The sequence below is a fragment of the Rhineura floridana genome, chromosome 7, assembly GCF_030035675.1.
Source record: "Rhineura floridana isolate rRhiFlo1 chromosome 7, rRhiFlo1.hap2, whole genome shotgun sequence".
Taxonomy (NCBI): Eukaryota; Metazoa; Chordata; class Lepidosauria; order Squamata; family Rhineuridae; genus Rhineura; species Rhineura floridana.
The window spans coordinates 38,906,845-38,921,013 of record NC_084486.1 but is presented as its reverse complement, the minus strand read 5'-3'; the positions used below and the strand labels follow the sequence as shown (position 1 = coordinate 38,921,013).

General features: G+C 42.6%; 1 protein-coding gene across 1 annotated transcript in view; it reads left to right on the top strand.

The window, feature by feature from the left end:
• Positions 1-13,887, top strand: part of ASCC1 (activating signal cointegrator 1 complex subunit 1) — a 130,750-nt gene extending 116,863 nt beyond the window's left edge. The window contains exon 10 of the mRNA XM_061635293.1: positions 13,482-13,887. Coding sequence (XP_061491277.1) covers positions 13,482-13,598 — 117 coding nt within the window. The 3' untranslated portion in view covers positions 13,599-13,887. The remainder of the gene's footprint in view (positions 1-13,481) is intronic.
• Positions 13,888-14,169: the final 282 nt, after the last annotated feature.

Sequence of the window (14,169 nt, the reverse complement as noted above, 5' to 3'; positions counted from 1 at the left end):
AAGATCACAAACATCCGCCGGGACCTTGACTCCAATATTGTAGCAGTTGAACCTAATGAGGTGTCCGGAGCACAGTCCTGTCCTGTTTTATTGGATGAATTTCAGTTGGTTCAGCTCGAGGACGTGGACAAGGTGCTTGGACAGGTGCGGGCGACCACTTCTGCTGTGGATCCTTGCCCCTCATGGCTAATAAAAGCTAGCAGGAACAGAACAGCCGGATGGGCCAAGGAGGTGATCAATGCCTCTTTACGAGAGGGAGTGGTACCACCCTGCCTGAAACAGGCGGTGGTGAGACCGCTCCTAAAGAAACCCTCCTTGGACCCTGAAAATCTTGACAACTATAGACCGGTAGCAAATGTTCCGTTCCTGGGCAAGGTTTTAGAGCGTGTGGTCGCTCACCAGCTCCAGGCTCTCTTGGATGAAACTGATTATCTGGATCCATGTCAATCGGGCTTTCGGCCGGGGTTTGGTACAGAAACAGCCTTGGTCGCCCTGTATGATGACCTCTGTCGGGAGAAAGACAGAGGGAGTGTAACTCTGTTGGTTCTCCTTGATCTCTCAGCGGCTTTTGATACCATCGACCATGGTATCCTTCTGGGACGTCTTGTGGACTTAGGAGTTGGAGGCACTGCTTGGCGGTGGCTGTGCTCCTACCTCAAGAATCGTCTCCAGAAGTTGGTGCTTGGGGAGCATTACTCGAGTCCCTGGATACTCCAATATGGGGTCCCACAGGGTTCAGTTCTGTCCCCCATGCTCTTAAATATCTATATGAAGCCGCTGGGCGAGGTCATTAGGAGATTTGGAGTGTGTTTCCAGCAATATGCTGATGATACGCAGCTCTACTTCTCCTTTTCATCTTCTTCAGGTGAGGCTGTTAATGTACTAAACCACTGCCTGGCCGCGATAATGGACTGGATGAGAGCTAATAAACTGAGACTCAATCCTGACAAGACTGAGATGCTGTTGGTGGGGGGGCTCTCTGCCCAGATGGTTGATGTCCGACCTGCCCTAGATGGGGTTACACTCCCCCTAAAGGAGCAGGTCCGTAGTTTGGGGGTCTTATTAGATCCGCTCCTGTCACTGGAGGCTCAAGTAGCCTCGGTGGCACGGAATGCGTTCTACCAGCTTCGGCTGGTAGCCCAACTACGACCCTATCTGGATAGGGAGAACCTTGCCACAGTTATCCATGCTCTGGTAACCTCTAGATTGGACTACTGTAATGCACTCTACGTAGGGTTACCTCTGAGGACGGTTCGGAAACTTCAGCTGGTGCAGAATGCTGCGGCCAGAGTTCTTACTGGGACAAAAAAATTTGATCATATAACACCTGTCCTGGCCCAGCTGTACTGGCTACCAATATGTTTCCGGGCCAGATTCAAAGTGTTGGTTCTTACCTATAAAGCCCTTAACGGCATCGGACCGCAATACCTGGCGGAACGCCTCTCCCGCTATGTACCTACCCGGTCGCTGCGCTCGACGTCGAAGGCCCTTCTCCGTGTCCCAACGCATAGGGAGGCACGGAGAACGATAACTAGAGCTAGGGCCTTCTCAGCGGTGGCCCCCGAACTATGGAACGCCCTCCCTGATGAGATACGCCTGGCGCCTTCTTTGTTATCTTTTCGGCGCCAGGTAAAGACCTACCTCTTCGCCCAGGCATTTTAAATTTTTTTAAAAATTTTAAAATTTGAATTTAAAATTGAAAATTTTTAATTATGTTTTATTGTGTATCTACATCCACTTGTATTTTAACCTGTTTTATTATGCTGTACACCGCCCTGGGAGCTTATTGCTATAGGGCGGTCTAAAAATGTAATAAAATAAATAAAATTAAAAAAAAAAATAACTTGATCAGGTACAAGGTAGCATACAGTTGTAGTTGGTCTTTCTTTTTAATATGTAAAAACTCTGCTACAACTTTGTGGCAGTGGAGATTGAATAAGCAGGATTTGTGGGACAGACTAAGCCTGACACTGAGGTGATATACCTATGTCTGGACTGTTCCACTTCAGCCTGCAGGTGGGAATCTAATGAGTGAATTACATATTCTTAGAAAACTAGAATGTCTGTGATAAGGCCAGGCTGGAACCCTGCTCCCTGACATTAGTTTTCTGTGCTCCCACCTGCAGTCTGAAGTGGCCCAGACCTGACACAGGTTTACGAATTCAGTGAGAACTGAGGGCAGTATTCTATGCAGTCATTCTGTCAGCACAAGGACTTTTTTCGCTGTACATCAGAACTTCCCTTTTCTCTTGTCTCTCTGCATGCCTCCTATGTGCCCCCTAAATGTGTTCTGGAGGTTCCTTCAACCTCTGGAGCAAATGGGGGAGAGTGCCAGGTGTGCATAGGGCGAGGAGAGGGGAAGTTCCGTTGCACAAATGGAAATCCTTGCGCTAATAGAATGAGCACATTGGATACTGCCTTAGGTCTATAAGTACGTCTCTGTGGCAGAACACGACACCTAGATGCACTATTAAAAGGACCAGTTCTTGACCAATCTAGAGAATGCAATGAGATGCAAGGGGCAAAGCTGTCTTCTAGGCAATTTGAGGCTCAGGTTGCTGAGAGAAGATATGAAAGAAGGTAGCTATTTGTGTCTGTTAATGATTCCCAAACTTGGCACTCATGGAATTTTGCTTTTGTATGTAACTCATGCTTTTCCGATTTCCCACCCATAATATGAATATCACACTTTTGTGCTAGATTGTGACTAGAACCCTCTGTTGACAAAACTAGTAACCCCTCTCTAATCCATATACTAAAGACTATGATATTGAAGTTTTATACCTTAAAATAGGGTGGGGATCCTCTTGGCCGTCCCCAAGCAGCTGAGGGGAAGGAGGGATGGCAGAGAGAGAGAGGAAAGGGTCCTGCCAACATTTGGCTTTGACCCTGTCCACCACTGGCTTCTGCTCTGCCAGTGCTGGCAAGTTCTGCCTGACATTATCCCTGAGGGAATATGGTCCTCCTTGACCAAGAAGATGGGTTCCCAAACCATAGCCTAAAGTTAGAATGTGGTGTTTGCCTACATTTGCAAAATTTCTATCATTTGTTTTTTTGGGGGGGGATGTGAAGGAATGTTACTGCTATGCCCATGTAAAACCCTTGAAAGTAAAGAAATCCCTAAGAAAATTCAGTGTTAGTTCTGTCATCTTCTATTAATTATGGGACTGAGACATTAAATTATGCTGGTTGTTAATCCAACGTTTACATGGTTGTGTAAAACAGAGGGAATCAACCCTTACTGCAGGGATGGGGAACCTTTTCCCGTTGAGGGTCACATTCCATTAGTAGAATGCGGTCAGGGGCTGCATACTGGTGGTGGATGGGGCCAAAGCATGTGCACCCCAGTCTCCAAGTGGCAAGAGACTTCAGGGATGCCAGCATATTCCTTGGGTTTGGTTTCCTTAGAATGAAGGTCACTGGAGAAAATGGTTTATTTATTTATTTATTTAAATTTATTAGCCACCCATCTGGCTGGCTGTCCAGACACTCTGGGCGACATACAAAATAAAAACATAAAAATACATTAAAACATTAAAAATCTCAACAATGATAATAAAACCTAACCCACCCCAAAAGCCTGCCTGAAGAGCCAGGTCTTCAAGGCCCAGCGGAAGCTCATCATAGAGGGGGCATGGCAGAGATCATTTGGGAGGGAATTCCACAAAGTGGGGGGGCACAATTGAAAAAGCCCTCTCCCTAGTTCTCACCAGTCTAGCTGTTTTAACTGGTGGGATAGAGAGGAGGCCTTTTGAGGCTGATCTTGTTGAGCGGCATCCCTGATGATGTTGGATGATGTTTATTTACACGTATGTATAGGCTGCACACAAGATGGAAGAGTTCACTGCAATAGCATCCCAACAGATTTTACTTCCCCATTAGGTTCTAGGGGAGTCCTCAAAGTCATAGCTGTGGTTTCAGTACAGAGAGCAAGTCAAACTTCTCTGACTCCCAGCTTCAATTCAAAAAGGACCAAACGAAACTGGACCCCAGACCTATTGTTTTCCCACATCCAGGATGGCATTGCCTCCAGCAAGGTGAGGAGAAGACCTGCCCCCTTCTTCTGGAAGCATAACTAGCTAGTAGTTTCTATGGCAACATACCTGTACTTGGCCAACCCTTTAGTCATGGAAAGAGATGCTTAACATATTTGGCTAGGCCATCAACTGGTATGACCTCTTCAACAGTTCCTTCTACTACATAATCAATCCCATTTTACAGACATAAAACCATGGGCTTGAAGGGGATCCACAGATAACATTCATTCTAATGATACATACACACCCCATCCACCCCCACACTCTATACACTCTATACACTCTATACACTGTATACACTCTATACACTCTCTCTCTCTCTCTCTCTCTCTCTCACACACACACACACACACACACACGACTTCCATGCTGTGTGAGGAGAAAGGGACGCCTCCTTCTCAAATTTGCAAAGTATCCATGGAGAACAGCTGTGTTTCCATACTGTGCACATCACAGTTGGCCCTCCCATCAGGCAGAGTGAGGCAGGCTTTCCTATAGCGTAGCCCAGAGATACAATGAACTGCCATGGAGGAAAAGGGCAACCTGCTGCATGTTTACATTTCTCCTGCCTTCCTCTCTGTCCTGTAGCACTGGTTGTCTAAGGATGCATTTTCACAAGTCACAGAAAGTTCTAAGAGAAGGACGTTATAGTGACTCATCCTTTATCTCCCTGTTCTTCCAAGTCTTGTGTGAAATGGCTGTATGAAGATGCATACAGAAACAGAATTTTAGAGTTGCAAGGGACCTTGGAGGTCATCTGGTTTAGCAGTCTGTTCATACGAGTGCACACCTTGCCACAGGGGGTTCTATGCAGGCCCCAGTATTTGCACAAGAAGTGAAAGTGCGAGGGATGACACTCATGCTGCCTCCATGTATCACATGAAAGCATCCAAAGTCTCGGAAGAAGAATGTGTGTGGAGGTGGAATTGCAACATTACCTGTGGAGTAGAATGTGGTGTTAGAAAAGGGAAAGTCTTGAACCAAAGCTCTGCTACTTGCAGGAATCACAGCCAGCATCAGGGAAAGGGAAACAGGATCTGCCAGCATGAGGGTTAGTCCCAGTTACATCCCATCTAGTTTGAATAATCAGCAGCCTTTGCGCTGCCAACCAGCTGTTAAAAAACAATGATTGCTTTTAAAAAAAAAAAAAGCAACAAGATTTTGGCTTTCTTTTGACTTGTCTTCTGATTCCTTTCTGTCATATGCCGCAGCAGTGTTTTCAATATTTTCCTTTAAATCATGAGAGCCAGAACATTATTTTCAAATCCAGTTAAAGCCAAAATCTCTGTACAATCTTATCAAAAAGCATTGGGCCAAATACATTTGCTTTGCAAGCTGTATGCATGTCTCTGTGCAGCTTCCTATTTTACAACATCATTTTTAGTGAGCTCTTCTGTAAGATACTGCTATCTCTGTTTGTGTGTGCATATATTGATGTAGCACCTGAGTGCCTTTACCCCATGTACAGAACTGAGGTTTGCTACATTTGAGTTTGTTGTGGGATATCAGTTTGGAATACTGAAAGCCTGAAACATTCTTTACTTATCCTTCATCTTTAATTCAGATTTTTTTTTGGTAAGGTTTAAGGGAATCTGGAGGGAATCTCTTTTTCATGTGTGTGAGTGTGTTCTAGAGTAGAATTTAACTTGGCATAATTTTACAGAGTTTATCAGCAGAACACAAAGGTAAAATGAATACAAAACACTGGTTCAATATAAATGAACAAAGAAAAAGATGATGTCCAGCTTTGAGACAAAAATATATAATATTACTGTAAATTGCCCAGCGTTGCTCGACAATTTTAAAAAACAAAAAGAAATTATCAAGTGTTTTTAAATTAGTGGTTAAAATCAGGCAGTTTTGAAAGGTTCAGTCTGCCATCTTGATTCAAAATGGCATCAATTTGTATCCAAACGTAGACAAAAACCTCCTTGACCTCTGGAACCATCATGCAAAATTTGGTTATGCTATCTTAAGAGGTGTCCAAATGCATAGAGAACAGACCAGGAGACAAACAACTTTCCAAAATACAGTAGGGCCCCACTTTACAGCGTTCCGCTTTAAGGCGTTCCGCTGATGCAGCGGCTTTCGTTTTCCATTTTAAAGGGTTTTTTTCCCCTTTTGCGACGTTTTGCGCCGTTCTCACGTCATTTTTGTGCGACGTGGCCCATTAAAGTCAATGGGGTTCCGCTTTACGGCGGGGGTCCAGAATGGAACCCACCGTATAAGCGGGGCCCTACTGTATACAGCAAAGGAAACAAATGTTATCATGTAAGTTAAACAGTAAGGTATAACTACATAAAATATATATTTAGCTAAATGTGTCTTTTCTAAAAGATTGATAAGGTTGATAAGGGCTTAGGAAGAGATGCATCATGATTAACAAAATAATATAAAGGGATACCAAACAAAACAATGTGTTCAGTTAGACTAAGCCTCTAGAGTAGGATCACATTTGGAACACTAAGAAACTGTCATGTGCACTACAAAATACCAATTTCATCAAAGAAATACTGCCGATGCTCAGATGCCACCCACACACACAAGTGGACAAATGCCTACATGTGCCCCAAAACAAATAAAGCACACACACACACAAAAACCAGGCAATATCTCCACCAAAACAACTAGGGGGGAAAAACCAACCCCCTCAATGTTTAAAAATTAAACAATTGGGAGGGCCTTGATGGGTGCCAAGGGGAGTATCTGAAGGCACAGTCACCATGTTGGGGACCCCAGCTCTAGAAGGCCAAACCTGATGGTTCAATTTCTTTGAGAGAGTTATATGCAAGTGTTGTACCAGTCTCTTAGCTGACATGGACCAGGCAGCTTCCAGTGCTCCACAATCTCCATGCATGCATCATGCAAGAGTTGCACAATTACTTCTTTGTGGAGGACTCCTTGCTGAGCTTTCCCCAGAATTGTCAGGAGTGTAAGCTTGTGCTCCAAATTCGTGGTTTGATGAGTAATTATAGAGAATGCCTGGAAAATTTGAAAGCAGCAGCAAGTCTATTTCCCAAATCTGTTGAGTTTATTAGCAAAGCACACTCAGTGTGTGAACAATTTCAGGATGGATATGGCACCTTGACATGATTATGGCATGTGTTTTCATGGACCAGAGTTCACTTCATCAGATGTGAAGTAGAAGATGGCCCTATTAAACCTAAGCTCGGAAGACAGCGTCATGGAAGTCTTTTTTAAAAGCAAGACATTAACTTTGAGATATCGGAGATCTTTTGCTGCCATCTATGCTCCCCAAAGCCTCCTTCCTAGCTGCGCTTTGAGAGAGAGCTTATGCCCTTTGGACTACACTATTGCCCTCATCTGCCTACCTGTGGTCTCCAGTGACTCCTATCACCTGGAGCCTGAAGGAATGAGGAGATGAGATAATAAAAGCAGAAGGCTTTATGTGAAGGCAAAATAAAAAAGGTTGTGGTTGTCTCTTAAACCTTGTGGCATGCTTGTGATTAATGTTCAGCTAGCTACCTTCCAAAAAATCAATTGTTCTACCAGTGTTCTATGTGGGAAATGCACACAAGTGCTCTCACTATCTCTGTTGTTCTGTCTTTTTTGAAAAAAGTGTTGAAGTAGCACCCCTCTTTGAGAACAGCTATTTTAAACAAGTGTGGGTTTTTTTGTCTTATCTGTCATTCTTGCTCTGTATTTCCCCCTTACTCTTTCTTGAATGATAGAGCTCTTCTGGAAATGTAGTCCAATCAGGGCTCATGCACATCATGCCAGATTCTGGTCTGTGCTTTAGTCTTCATTGGATCCCTCAATCCTGGCTCAATTCTTTGTTTATCTTTGTTTTATTTTCTATCCGTTCATTATATCATATGTTTGTTAAACTTTGTACATCAATAAACTGGTGTATTTGTTTCAGTTACAGCTCTTGAGTCTGTGATTATGCTTCACTCCCTGTTCCACTGCCAACTGAACCAGGTTTGAGAATCCAATAGTGGTTAATACATAGGCCAGAATGTGGCATGATGTTCATGAGTCCTATTTGGATCTCCTGATTGACAGTCAACTTGGTCTTTACAAACGTACAGTTAATTGCTTCTTCTTGGGTTGAGGTTGGGGGGGTCAGGGGAATGGTTCTGAGAGTTTCTAACAAAAACTAGCCATGCACAGTGCTAATTGGCAGCTGTCTGTACAATCACTAACCTTCCTTTCCTCCATCCCTGAACCATTTTTCAATTTTAAAAAACTGACTGTGCTTAAAAAAATTAAACCTATAAGAAATGTTTTGAAAAATAAAAATGCACACAGCCCATCTGAACCATGGTGGAAGGGGCAAGACTGAATTGGCACCCATGTCTTGCAAGTACATCTTTAATTTGCATTACAAAGGCTGAAGGAAGCACTCATCTTGTAGACAGAAGGGAAATGCACCACAACTCCTGTTTTTATGGAATGTTTGTACAAAGCCTTAGTGAGTGTTTATTTCACAAGACTTTCTGCAATAGGGAGTGCCAGTTCTGTGTGGAGTCACGTACAGCACTTTACGAATCTCCTAACTGCTGGCTCCCTGTGGCATGTAGAGATGCAGCTTCCTATGCTCTCAAGTGGGCACTGTTAAGTCCCAACCATGAGCAAAAAAAGCACTAATAGGAAAATATAGGTGTGTTTTCTTTGGGACAGCATTGCATTCATTGGCAATGTAATATACTGTATACATAGCCTGTGTTGGCATGGGTACAAGATTCAAAGCAGCAATCCAATCCCAGAAGTTCTCTATTGGCTTAAACAGTAACCTTCATCCTTTCCAGACCTGGGACCCACTTCGTAATTTTTTCCCATGTACTTGCCTGGTGCTAATGCTGCTACTGCAACACACCTTAGATTAGACCACTAACCAGTAGGTGGGCACCAACCCCCCAGTTGAAGACCAGTGGCCTAGAAGATAGAGTGATCTGTATGCAGCAGCAGCAGCAGCAGAACACTATAGTACTGCATTGGTGACAGTCCAAAGTGGTGGAGCACAGAGCTTAAAACAAAAGGGAAAAAAGAAGCTTCTCTTTGGTGATCCTCCCAGAAAGTCATGGAGGGTAAGGACTTCTTTACCTGTGTTTTTTGGCTTTTGGAACCTTTGGCAGACTATCCGATAGCGTTGCAGTTCCAACCACACAATGCAGCTGGTTTTGTTTTCACTGTCATGTCTTTTATTATCCCCCCACAAAAAGGAATTCATACAGTAAGCAACATTGAGTTACTGTATATACAAAGCTAGTGTGTGAACCTATTTTCAAAGAATAACTGTCTATATTGAAAAGCAAAGCTTGGTTTTGTTTTCTCAAATGTATATTTACAATTTCCTGTATATGCATTTTGCTTCCTGTGCTAGCTTGTCTTGAGGCAGGTATTCCCCTTAGAAGTTAAAACTGCAACATCCTTCCCCCTCTGCTCCACCCCTGCGAATACATTCTTCAATATTCCTTACTTTAAAAACATCTTCAGGCTCACAAACAATCTGACAGTAAGAATCTCCTGTTGTGTAGGCAGTGCAGGGAGCATCCTGTTTGCTGAGAAAGCAAAACTGTAGGATTATGAGGACTTGTGAGAGCTACTTATTGAAAATATATGGAAAATAAAACCCGGTGTAGTCTTAAAATCCCATTTTTGGCCACAGAATACAAAATACATGCCCTATCAAAACTGCTGTAGCCTACAAAAAATATTCTCTAAATACTATCTTCAGTGAAACTGAATTTTAATTTAAAAACAACCCCCTACGCATACAATTATTGCTTATCTATGAGAACTGTTTATCTTGAATGTGGGAGCATAAGATTTTGAAGCTTCATTCTGGATTATATTTCATGCTTTATAATTGTGTAAAACAGTGTTTTAGGCCTTTTTTAATCCTTATTTTTGCCTCATGTTTTAAATATCACAGTAGTTTTAGTCTTTTCTTAGTCCTATTTGTCCTCTGTTTTAAACATTACATTAAAACTGTTATTTTTTAAAGGTCTCAATAAAATGTATACTTGCTAGGCTGAACAAGAACTAACTAAGAAGTCTCATTATCCAAATCTTGATTGTCCTAGAATTCTAATTATTCCAAATTAATTATGTGCCTCCCATTTCCTACTACTGCTGTGGTGATCTTTTAGCAATTCAAGTTTTGCAGGACCAGTTCTTAGAGCAGAGGTGGGGAATCTTTTTCAGATTGAAGGCCATATTCCCTCCTGGACAACCTTCAAAAGCCACATACCAGTGGTGGGCGGGGCCAAAGGCAAAAGTGGGCAGAGCAACAAATGTAAATTCTACCTGCAGTAGGCTGCTTCCTACACTGACTCCCATGCTGTTCTCTATCCTCCATGCAGGTAGGCTAAAGGCATTATGAAGGTTCAAGGGCACATTGCAGCCAGGCAAAAACACTCAGGGGGGGAGCAAAGTAGGAATGGCGAGGGGCATTGTAATTCTCATTTAGTGCTTCATTCTCTGAAGCTCTTGTATGGAAGGCTTTCTACACAAATTAAATTCATGTGAAAATAAAAGCTAGTTTTTCATTTTAGGCAACCAGGCCTCCATACATTTTTGGGGCGTGGCCTGTTTAGAGACTCAGGTTCTTGCGCACAGTGCACAAGTCATTCACAGGGACTAGAGAGATAGGTGAGGAGTGTGTGCAGGCTTATTGAAGCCCGCTGTTTTTTTGGGGGGTGCCTGGGAGCTCCCTCTCTGCAGTCTGCTGTAGGGTCACAAGCCAATGCTACTGTGGATCATGGAACAGGAGCATTACCCTCCCACCCTAAGGAGGGGCCTTTCAGGGGTCCCTCTGAGCTCCAGGAGCCCTTGGCAAGAGGCTGAGCTGGCCCCCTCTGGCGCCAGCTCTGCTGTAATGTATTCCGCTTAGCCAACCAGGATATATTCAAGTCCCCATCTTTCATCTCTTTGCTACTTCCTATCCCATCCATATATTTGCAACAAGATTGACGGTACAGCCCAGGCAGCTGCAGTTTCCCTTAAAGAGTCTTCTGTCATCTTTGAGCAATATCTGTCTCCCTAGCAAACTATTATGGGGTCAGATGCCTGACTTTGGCAAATCCTGATTTGCATGAGAGGGTCATGGAACAAAAACCAAATGGCCAAAGCCATTAAAGAAGTGGTATGAGATAATCTATAACAGAGAGAGTTCAATACATTTCTGGAAAGGTGAAATGTAACATTATGCCTGCCAAGTAGACTTTTGTATTTCAGTGGTTACACACAGAAGAATCAATGGGTCGTCAGCTCTGGATGAGCAGGGCTTAATGAAGCTGTAGGTTTTTTTTCAAAGCCACTGGGAGTCTTTAATGGCAGGAAGAGTTGTATGTGCCTATGTTGAGCTGAGGTCTGTAGGGACAGATATAAAATGCAAAACAAGTCAGATGGAGTGTGAGTTTGAAGGTCTCCGTGATGGGGAAGCTAACTACTCAGCCCTTGTTGACCCGTGGCACAGTGGCATTAAACTGAATTTGAAATTACTGTATTTGTTGAAAGGTTTTCCAAAGGCATTTTAAACCAGAGCAGTTTCCTGCTTCTTAATGGAATAGAGAAAAGCACTTGAATGTGATGTTTCTTCTAAGCAATATTACCAACCTCTCTTTATAATGTATTCTGATGTAACAGTTTCATTTGTCTCCTGCGCAGTGTTAATCACTGGAGCAGCTTTCTCTTGAGCTGTTTCGTGTGTGTTTGTGTGTTTTAAGTGCCCTTGAAAGGTTTCATTGAAGGAATTGGGTCAAAGAGCCTTTTGGTCTGATTCGCTATTCTTATCTTGGACAAAACTGCCCCAAGGTGGCTCCTTTCAGAATGCAGGTTGGTAACCCACATTTATTAACTGGACTCATTTATTTATCATGGCCATTACATACTACTTTTTGCCAAAGACAATCTCTTCCAACCAAGTTCATGCATTATTGTATGCAAGCCTAGATGAAGAACGTCTTGGGGTTAAACTGTAATTCAGCCTCTTCTCTGAGCCATAATCCATATCTTCTTTGATACCACCTCATACCAAAGAAAGGCTCTGACCTCTTTCATGAAAACTACTGGGAACATAGAAATTGAGCTCCTGTTGCGTGATAAAGGAACTGCAGTCATATTCCAGTCTGTGGGGAGCCGAGGAAAGAGAGCAAAAGTTAACCTGAAGGCTGATTCCACTTTTACTTTTCCCTTTATGTTTTCCTGAGGCATATGTAAACGAGGACTGTGAAATGTCAGGACCAACTGGTGAGCCATAGGCCAGATATAATCCATTATATCTGGTTTCTAACTGTCCTACGATATCATAGTGTTTCAGAACTGTTGCTTATAAACTCACTCATAAGAAAAATGTTGTCAGAAGTTGTAACTCAGAGAGAGAATCCATTCTTTGTTGCAGCTGTCTTTTGGGTTTGCATATAGTACCTTGACTGATATCTTCTGAGAAGGAACAAGACATCATTTATATTTCATATACATTTTATTGAAATCTTGCCAGTGTGTGCCTCCAGACTGTCGGTATGTTGTAGGATGTATTCCAGCACATAAATTTAGGTTTGCTTAATTAAAGTGGATTAAAGCCCTCTTGTTTCCTTAGCACAACCAGTCTAAAAGAATTTAAGTTTTTGCAAACTGGAAAGTGATGGGGAAATGCCTTGAAAAGTGTGGAGTGAATGTATGATCAGTGAGATGACATATAAACACCTCACAAGCAACTTACAATCAATGCAGGGTGGATGTTCGTTGTCATATAACTGTCCCGCAAACAAATTGGGATGAAAGCTCAATAAATAGGTTATCTGGAGGAGTCCACCGTTGTTCCCCAGACCCTCTTCCCTAATTATTGATCTCTAAGTGCATGTGCTCCCTAAGTGCAACATGCTTACTATTAAGTGGTGCCAGCTCTGCTACAGAGCCAGACCACACGTAACAAGGTCCAGCTCCTTAGCCTATATATTATGGAGAATTGAGAAGGCCCTTGGAATATGGAACTTTGTCATCTCTGGCCTTCAAGAAGGGAAATATCAAAGACCTGTATCTCCTGACCAATTGGCAGGATATTTGTGGAATGTGTCTCTGAGATATGACAACTACTGAGAGCTGCAGTGGCACATATCTTCTGCCTGATTTACCCTTCTTTGCTACATACATCTTATATAATTTCCATGAAAGAAAAAATAATGTAAGAAATTATTGTGGGTTAACTGTACCAATAGGCTGGGCTCATTTCTTGCTTTTAGATCAGATAAAGCGAACTTTGTGGTGCTCGTATGTAAAGTTAAGTTAGTTTTTTAAAAACTCCCATGCACTTTTGTGTGATATCTTTGTGACTTCAGCTAATCCTGGTAGGGAAATAGTAATAATTCTGTTTGGAAGAGTAATTTATTGGAGTGGAGAGGAGTAAATCTTAGAAGCTTTTGACCCTCAGTGTGCTGTTTTGGAGATCTTTCGTGAATTCTGTCTTCTTTCTTTCAGCTCTTTGAGAACTTCTACTTTGGAGAAGCGCAGCTGAATTCAGTCTACCTCTCTCAGCGATTTTCCACAGACAGCTCCGGTTACTATACAACATCCGGACAGCTCACTTTCTCCTGAACTACAGACCCCTGCCCTGGCACTATGACATTCTGCATAATACAGAAGATGGTAATAATTATTTAAATTAATCCAGTTAAATGGATAGGGCCATTCTGCCCTCCTGAATCAACCTTCTAAATTTCTAAATTCACCGTGCTCTGAGCCCAGTGAAAATGGCTACATGTTCAAATAAGATATTTTGATTGTTTGGTGTTTTTATTGAAGAACAGGTGCTGGATGCAGACAAAATAATACTTTTTGCATTTAATGGGTTTGCAGTTGGTTATAAATAAACTCACAAAAGTTACCAGTCCACTATTTTTAATAGCTGACCTTTGCACACATAGCTAATGTTAGTTATTACTCACTGATTGCCCTAGGAACCAATGCTTTCCATTTACAAAAGCTCTCATCTTCAGTTGCCTGGAAGTGATTCTTACTGCAGCTCCAGGTAGCCTGCAAGTAGCTTTTTTCTTGTTTAAATGGACACAACAATTTAGAGAATACAATCCTTGCAAAGATATGAGGGAACTTCTTTCTATATGAGGGACCAGCTCTTATCACAGCACAGAGACAACACCCTGGATTG